The 8935-nt window shown below is 41.6% G+C and overlaps 1 protein-coding gene across 3 annotated transcripts in view; it reads left to right on the top strand.

Moving 5' to 3' along the window:
* LOC102249617 (hypothetical protein) overlaps positions 1-8935 on the top strand; it is a 38943-nt gene that overhangs the window by 16613 nt on the left and 13395 nt on the right. For 2 of the 3 annotated variants that reach the window (XM_014538598.1, XM_014538596.1), the window contains exons 3-5: positions 2347-2497; positions 6003-6124; positions 7846-7956. In XM_014538598.1, coding sequence (XP_014394084.1) covers positions 2347-2497; positions 6003-6124; positions 7846-7956 — 384 coding nt within the window. The remainder of the gene's footprint in view (positions 1-2346; positions 2498-6002; positions 6125-7845; positions 7957-8935) is intronic. The other variant, XM_005864966.2, reaches the window with a different exon arrangement.

Raw genomic sequence — 8935 nt, 5'->3', positions numbered from 1 at the left:
TTTTATTGATTTTTTACAGAGAGGAAGGGAGAGAGATAGAGAGTTAGAAACATCGATGAGAGAGAAACATCGATCAGCTGCCTCCTGCACATCTCCTACTGGGGATGTGCCCGCAACCCAGGTACATGCCCTTGACCGGAATCGAACCTGGGACCCTTCAGTCCGCAGGCCAACGCTCTATCCGCTGAGCCAAACCGGTCTCGGCACACTTTATTTTCTTTTCTTTCCTTCTGGTCCTTGTGTTTGTTCATACATTTTACGTACTTGTAATATAGATTGTGTGTGTGTGTGTGTAGATATAGATATAATTTTGTAAGTTCCCAAGCAGATAGGTTGATACTTTACCATAATCGAGGTAGAAGGAATCAGACAAAAATTTTTTCTTTGTAGCCACTTGCTGTTACCACTAGTATTAATAAAGAGCCATAATTTGTAAGCATGAAGGTTTACTAACATTATTATTTGAAAACTTTTCCTCTAAGCAAAGATTTCTTGCTAAGTATTTTGATGAGTAAGTCACTGACATGGAGGACTCAGAAGAGCTGGTATTAGTTTCCATTTTGACCCCTCTTACTAGCTACTGTCATTTCTTTGGAGAAATCTCTCTGGGTATCAGTTTCTGTACTTGTAAAATATACTGCTTTGGATGGACAAGATGGTCTCAAAATACTTCTTTCAACTAAAATTGTATATATTTCTCATTGCAATGTTTTGCATAATTACAGGCCAAATAAAAAGTTGTCCACTAACAAAGTGACTCCCATTTGTGTAACTTCATTGAGACTCATTACCTGAATGAGCAGGTGAAATCCATTAAAGAATTGGGTGACCATGCGAGATGGGCACTTCTAATCTGGATGGCAGAGTGTCTCTTTGACAAGCACACTCTGGGAGACAGTGATGAGGGCTCAGCCTTAGACTGGCTTCCCATAGCCACAGGGGTCACTTCCCTGGTCACCAAAGCAATACATGCATGTTAGTGTTACCTTTATCTTTTTCTTATGTTCTTTCATTTGTATCCTTCCTTCAAATAAAGTAAATTGGTACCCTCACACCCCCCAAAATCTCAGAAATAAAATGAAAGAAGGGCAGAGTTGCTGATGTAAGTGAAACTAGTCTTTCTGTGCCTTGTTGCTGGCAGAATTTTAGCATATGAACCACTGATGTTTTGCCTTATCCTATATAATAAAAGGCTAATATGCAAATAGACCAAACAGCAGAACAACCGAACAACCGGTCGCTATGACGTGCACTGATCACCAGGAGGCATGTGCAGAATATGGCGGGTGTCGGCCATGGTGGGATGGTGGAGCAGTTGAGCGTGGGTGCCAGACCAAGGTGGGGTGCCAGTCGCTGTCATCGGGGCAAGTCTCTGGTGGTTACTGAAAATTCTTTGCTCCTGTGCACTGGGGTCCCACCCGGCACTCGCACCGGCTGCTGGCACCAGCCCTGCTTGCACCTGCTACTGGCGCCAGAGCTGCTGCTCGCACCCACTGCCAGTGCCCGGCACCGGCCCCGATCGCTTGGCACCATCAGTGGGTGTGAGCAGCGGCTGCCAGCCCGGATCACCCCTCCGGGCTTCTCCACCTTCCCCTGCTCCTAAGGGGAGATTGGGGCTGGCAGCTGCCTCTCGCACCCGCTGCCAGTGCCCAGCGCTGGTCCCAATTGCTTGGCCCCATCAGCGGGTGCGAGTGGCGGATGCCGGCTCTGATCGCCCCTAAGGATTTCTCCACCTCCCCCTGCTCCTGAAGGGCGGTCGGGGCAGCAGCTACCACTTGCACCTGCTGGCGGTGCCGGCCCTGCTTGCACCCGCTGCTGGCATCGCCTCCAATTGCTTGGCGCCTTCAGTGGGTGCGAACAGGGCCAGCGAGTCAGCGTGTGGGAGTGGGGGCGGCAGGAGCAGAGCTGCCGGCAGACAGGGGACCAGGGGGCCACAGTGGGAGGGGCCAGGCAGGGGCACGGAGGATGGACCGAGACCCAGCCCTGTGCCCACTGCAGCCTCGCAGCCCACAGTTCCTTTCAAGTTGCACGAATTCGTGCACTGGACCCCTAGTCTATATATATAAATGGCTAATATGCAAAGTGTCCCCTTGGGAGTTAGACTGGGAGACTGGGAGTTCGATCACTCGCTATGACGTGTGCTGACCACCAGAGGGCAGCGTGAAATGAAGGAAGGCCCTGGCCGGCAGCCGGGGAAAGAAGGCCCCAATCAGCCCTGATCGCTGGCCAGGCCATACCAGGGATTCATATCCGTGCATGAATTTCGTGCACTGGGCCTCTAGTTTAGCAATAAAAAGAGACTTCTTTGTACTTTGTTCCTTTTGATGTGTTTCTTCTCTCCACCAGATCCAGCAGCGGCCAGAACCCACAGTTCATGTGGATGCATTCCTTTATGATGAAGATTCTATTGATTCATTATGTGAGGAAGGAAAAATGAGCAGAAACTATTGTGTGGTGTGTGGCTCATACCAGACAGCACCTTTAGGTCAGCACTCAAGTATGCAAACCTGATGACTTTGTGTGTACTTTTCCTTAGATGTCTTGAGTATGCAAATTACTGACGGTCTTTCAATGTTTTCTGAAAGCAAAGGCCAACCTACAGCATAGCCATTACCAATTATTGCAGTTAGGGAGACTAAATGGAAATATTGTCTAGAAAGTCAGGGCATTTAATGTCTCCCAGAAGGGTATCTCTACTTTTCACAGTAACTGATTGTTTTTTGGGGTTTTTTTTTTGTTTTTAAAAATATATATTTTATCGATTTTTTTACAGAGAGGAAGGGAGAGGGATAGAGTTAGAAACATCGATGAGAGAGAAACATCAATCAGCTGCCTCCTGCACACTCCCCACTGGGGATGTGCCCGCAACCAAGGTACATGCCCTTGACCGGAATTGAACCTGGGACCCTTGAGTCCGCAGGCTGACGCTCTATCCACTGAGCCAAACCAGTTAGGGCTCACAGAAACTGTTTAATCACCAGTGACTTTGCAGGTCCAGAAACTAATCAGAAGTGACTAAGTACAAGGAAACTGACTCATCCTTTCCATACTCAACAGAAATTCATATATAAAGCATATGCTGATTTATTTACAAGAGAAATATAGTTATATTAGTTTAATATAGTCAAGGGGACCGAATGTTCTCCCTATGAAAACATCTACTTGAGAAGTATTGTTGGACGAACAATATTTTTGGATGAACATGGACTCAGAGGACAATGATGGATAATCTTGAGAGTTTATTCAGGCCATGATTTGACCTAGTAGAGCATCTCTAGTCCATAACAGGAAACCAACTCCAGTGACAAAAATTTTCTTGCATCTCTGCCCCTCAGATGCAGTACCTGTGTCCCAAATAGCAAACTAGACTGACTCCACGCTGCTACAGTGTAGCTCTTCTGTTAATATATTCTTTGTTCAAACTGGATATGATTGTTTAGGCTGTTACTTTAGACATGCTATTTCAATCTCCCCACTACCTTAGGTTTATTGCTTAGAGTGCGTTATTCTCCAGGTGTGTTTCCTTGTTCTCATATTACTGACCCTAGATAATATCATTCTCAAAAGTTTACTGTTACCAAATTGGTAATATGTTGCTAATAAAAATATATTGTACCTGTATTATAATTGGGATTAAACGTCCCTGATTTACTGATTTAAGGTTTATATATTTAAATTTATATATAGATAGATAGATAGATTTCAGAGAGGAAGGGAGAGGGATAGAGAGAGAGAAACATCAATGATGAGAGATAATCATTGATTGGCTGCCTCTTGCATGCTCCCCACTGGGGATCGAGCCCACAACCCAGGCATGTGCCCTTGACCGGAATCAAACCTGGGACCCTTTAGTCCACAGGCCAACGCTCTACCCACTGAGCCAAACCAGCCAGAGCTAAGGTTATTTTTTAGGTAGTCCTTTATGGGGTAAAGTCCATTGGTTTCCATTGGAGGTAGTGGAAACTCAAATAGAGAAGGACTTAAGAACAATAGAGGGAAAACTAAAAAGTGAATTATAACTATAACAGCATATAAGACCTGATTTATCAAAATGTGTAGAAGAGCTATGTTCAACAAATAAAAATTTGAAGAATAGAATTCATTTTCCCACAAAAATCAAGTTGTAAATAGTGACTGGGTATCCACACCCACCCAGATAACCATAATGAATCTGAAAAAGTTATCAGGATGTGGGACTCTCCTTCCCTTTTTGACAGGGCGCTTATCTAGCTGCTAATGATGACTCTGTAGCCCAGGGCAGAAGCACTAATGTGGCACAGATGGTAGTAAAGGTGAAGATCCTAGGGAGATAAGGACTATGGTGGTCAAAGGCCCCCCGTTACTTCTGAGGTCCAGTCATACCCTTTATTTTCATCCAGCTGAGTAGCCTGTGTGCTTCCATTTTCTTTGCCGCAGTCTTTTAGTTATGACCAAAGTTTCTTTCCTTCCGGACCATTATGTTACATAAACCATAACATAGTAAGTTTTTGAGTTACCTCAGTTTCAGAAAGAAAGAGAGAGAGAGAGAGAGAGAGAGAGAGAGAGAGAGAGAGGAAGAGAGAGAGAGAGAGAGAAAGAAAAGGAAGGAGTGCGATTAATGGCATTTCCCCCCTCACAGTGGTAAACTCCAGGAAGGCAACGGCCAGGACCTAGTCAGTAATTTTGGATAGATGTTGAAAATACGGCCTTGATATATTTTGGTGCCTTGTTATAAAAAGGATTTAACATGGGAGAAAGAAAAGGAAGGAAGGAAGGAAGGAAGGAAGGAAGGAAGGAAGGAAGGAAGGAAGGAAGGAAGGAAGGAAGGAAGGAAGGAAGGGAAAAGAAAGAGGGAGGGGAGGGGAGGGGAGGGGAAGGAAGGAAAAACATACTCAGGTTCTCTCAGATATTTCATTATAGAAATAAAGGAGTGAGAAAATGGGGTAGGAGGCTAGAAGTTACAGCAATTAAACGAAGGGAAGTCAGAACAGTGTTGGGAGTATCTTAACCTTCCATATTGCCCTTCTTCTGCACTCCAGGGCTGCCACATTGCGCACCTCCTGAGTGGCCATTCATTTGGTCGTCCACAGTCTGTGCAGCAGTGTGTGGCAGTTCTGTGATTGGCTCTGGGGTAAGGTGAGAAAGCCAGATGGAATGGGAGTTAGGAAGCAGTCCCAACAAACAGCAGGTCATAGGGGGAAAAGGAAATGAGGGGCATAGGATAGGGACAGGCAGCTGAGTAGCTGTTCCCTTAGAGGCCTTTTAAAATGTCAGAGACTGCCCTGGCCGGTTTGACTCAGTGGCTAGAGCATCAGCCTGTGGACTCAAGGGTCCCAGGTTCGATTCCGGTCAGGGCATATACCCTTGGTTGAGGGCACATGGAGGCAGCTGATTGATGTTTCTCTCTCATCGAAGTTTCTAACTCTCTATCCCTCTCCCTTCCTCTCTAAAAAAATCAATAAAATATGTTTTAAATAAATAAATAAATTAAATTAAATAAAATGTCAGAGACTTTATGTTTATTCTTCTCCAATACAACTCAGAGTGAATGAGTGAAAAATTATCACATTAATTTTTTCTAAATAACCTCTGACTGCCTTTCATTGAATAAAAAAAATAAAAACATGAAATATCCTATATAATAAAAGCTCAATATGCAAATTATCCCCTTGACTGGGAGTTCGACCAGAGGTTTGACCAGGGGGCGGGGTCAGCTGGCCAACTATGGGAAGGTAGGCCCCGGCTGGCGTGCACTGGGCCTCTAGTTTTTATAAATATAGGTGAAGATTTAGAAATACAGTCCTATATAATAAAAGCCCAATATGCAAATTATCCCCTTGACTGGGAGTTTGACGGGGGGTTCGACCAGGGGGCAGGGCCGGCTGGCCAACTATGGGAAGGTCAGCCCCAGCTGGCGTGCACTGGGCCTCTAGTTCTTTATAAATATAGGTGAAGATTTAGAAATACAAAATTGAATTGTTAGTACCCACACAGAATTTGTTCATTTTGTTCTAATTCTGCAGGATTTATTTCTCATTCCTTCTCTCTCATGGAATTGAAGTTCATTTACCATCACGTACTCCCTGATCTGTCGGGAAAGCTCTTGGTTGATGTCGGCTCCAGGCTTGGCACAGTTCTTTATGGGGTAAAGTCCAGCTTATGGACATACTCAACATTTGGAAAATACTTTCTTCTCCTGCTAACAGCAGTTTTGCCTGCCACCGTCCAAGGTGACAGCTTGGTTTTATTTATTAGAGTAACAATAATAAAATTAAAGTAGTATATTGAGTTTGGAATTTCAAAGGCCAGCTCTCTGATTTCCTTTATTAGTTTGTCTCTGTGACTCAGAGGAAGAAATATCAACAGAACAGAAGCAGGTAACCCTCAAACACTTTGCTGCTTTGTAGTCACCACTGCCCTTTAACCCTGTTTTCCTTGTACTGTGCTAAAATTGTATACTAGCATTGGTAAGCGCTCTTATAAAACTGACAAGTTTACTTGACCTAGGAAATTGCCCATGGCCATAAGCAAGTTACCTAACACCTCTGGGCTTCAAGTTCCTCCCCTGTAAGTGAGCAAACAAAATTATATCCAAGGACGCACCTTGCTCCAATTTTCTGTCATCCAAAGTTTGAATGTAGACATTTGTTTCTGAAATATCACATCAATATGACTTTTAAAAAATTTAAATCACGAGTACCCTTAATGTTCTTAAATGGTTTAATCAAAAAACTGAAATGTGGTTTCTGGTTGTCATTACCAGACTTGTTAAAACATGTGGCCAACAGCAGGAGAGGCTCATGCCAGAAACAGGCACTATCAGTTCCCAGCATCGTTGCCGGCCCTAAACAGGAACAGTTAACTCTTTGATGCTTCATTTATTGTTCAGTACTAAAACTTTTATTCTGTGATTAGAAAAGATAGCCGTAATGGAAAAGTACACAATTGTCAGGTAGTTTTCTTTGGAGAACATTAGAGATTATGATTGTTTACCACATTTTGTCCACTGTTGTCCATTTGTTTTGTTTTTTTATTTGTTAAAAAAGTATATAGCTGAAATAATTGGCTATGCAGGTGTGTGGCAGTATTAAATAATTTAAACATATTGTCATTGTTCTTATTAGGTCACTAATTCAGTCAACAAAGATTTTTTTGAATGCCTACATATGCTCTGTTGGACATATTCTAAAATCCATGATGAGCTGTAAATATAAATTTGGTTTACACCTAGGTGTTAGTTGATGTAAAATGGTATTCAGAATATGATTTGACCATTTCTTCCAGATATTGTTTTGCTATTGAAACCAAAATAGGTACATAGCAATATACAGTCAATTCCTGATTATCCTTGAAAACTAATTGGTCATTATTTTGGCAGATTGCCAGGCTGACTTCCATAAGCCAAACAGAACATACCTCCAGCAACCTCCCTGTGTTGCCAGGCTGCATGATTTTCCAATTATGGTCCCCACAGGTTTATTCCTTTCTTGCTTTTCCCTGAAGCAACTTCCAAAGAAATTACAGAAATAGGGTGGTAAATGGAGAATCTATATATGATCACTTTTCTCATTTTCACTTTTGTTGAGTGCACCGTTTTATCAGAAAAAGTAAGAAATCAATCTTTTAAAATATAATTACTTTTAAGTAATGGAAATTATTAAATAATGGAAAAGAACTACAATCAAGTTCTTGATAAGTAAGTCTTTAAGTTCTTAAAGTTGTAAGTTTTACATAAACTACAAGATGTTATTTATCCTTACTTTATTGAATTCTATTTTTTAAAGTTTGACTTTTTAAATTTCAAGTAGAAGTAAACCACAATAAAAAGTTAATTCATTTGTATCCTAATATATTCTCATATTTTAGGGTTATCTTTACAGTTCAGCATTGCAGCTGTATGGAGTAGAATTGAATGGAGACTTTTGCCAGTTGCAGGAAATGATCATAAAAAAATACCAGTTCACTGATAGAATAAAGGTACCCTTTCAAATATATATTTTGTTCATTGTATAGCATAATTTACGCAACTTCTTCTGCATTGTAGTTGGAAAATCTTTTTGAATATATTCTTAGTTGCTATTGTGTAGAAACAGATTTGAGTTGACTTAATATTTTAAAACATTAATAACGTTTAATTATTATCATTATATCCCACTCACATATTTCTCTCCTCCCCGATTTTATTAGGAAGTAGGTTTTTTTCTTAGTTTACTTCATATCAGCTTTAATAATGCTGGCAGCATTTTTGAATCTCAAGATGTTGGTCAGAAGTGTATTTAATTAATCTCTGAATGTAGAAAGTAAGCAAACAGGTTAGTAATGCTCACAACTCTTTATCTTCTGTTTTGTAAGCTTTCAGGAGGAATTGTGGCTGCCACAGAATAGCAATTTATAGGGAAATGATGCCCTAGGTTGGGCTTCAACAGAAGTTTTCTCTCTTATATGTTAGCAGTTTTTAACCTTTTTCATCTCATGGCACACATAAACTAATTACTAAAATTCTGTAGCACACTAAAAAATATATTTTCTTTTTGTCAGTCTGACCTAAAAAAAGGTATAATTATGATTGAACTACAAAAAAAATAATTATAGCAATTACCTACATTTTTTGCTCCAAAGTGACTTTTAAAAAATATTAGGTGCCTATACTTGTATATAAGGATTTCTGGTACCAAGAATTAACCAATCAGATATATCCTTATTAAGCAATGTGACTAAAAAGATGCAACTATACCAGAGGCCCGGTGCATGAAATCGTACATGGGTGGGTTCCCTCAGGCTGGCCAGTTGCAGGGAGGGACCGCAGGAGGTTGGCTGTGGGAGTGCAATGCATTGCTCCCTGGTGGTCAGTGCATGTCATAGCTACGGGCCTGTCGTAACGGTCGCTTAGGCTTTTATATATATAGACTAGAGGCCCGGTGCACAAAAATTTGTGCACTCGGGGGGAGAGGGGGTC

This window comes from Myotis brandtii, unplaced genomic scaffold (assembly GCF_000412655.1).
Source record: "Myotis brandtii unplaced genomic scaffold, ASM41265v1 scaffold194, whole genome shotgun sequence".
In the NCBI taxonomy this organism is placed as follows: Eukaryota; Metazoa; Chordata; class Mammalia; order Chiroptera; family Vespertilionidae; genus Myotis; species Myotis brandtii.
Note: the sequence above shows the minus strand (reverse complement) of the source record. Positions and strands in the feature narration are given on the sequence as shown.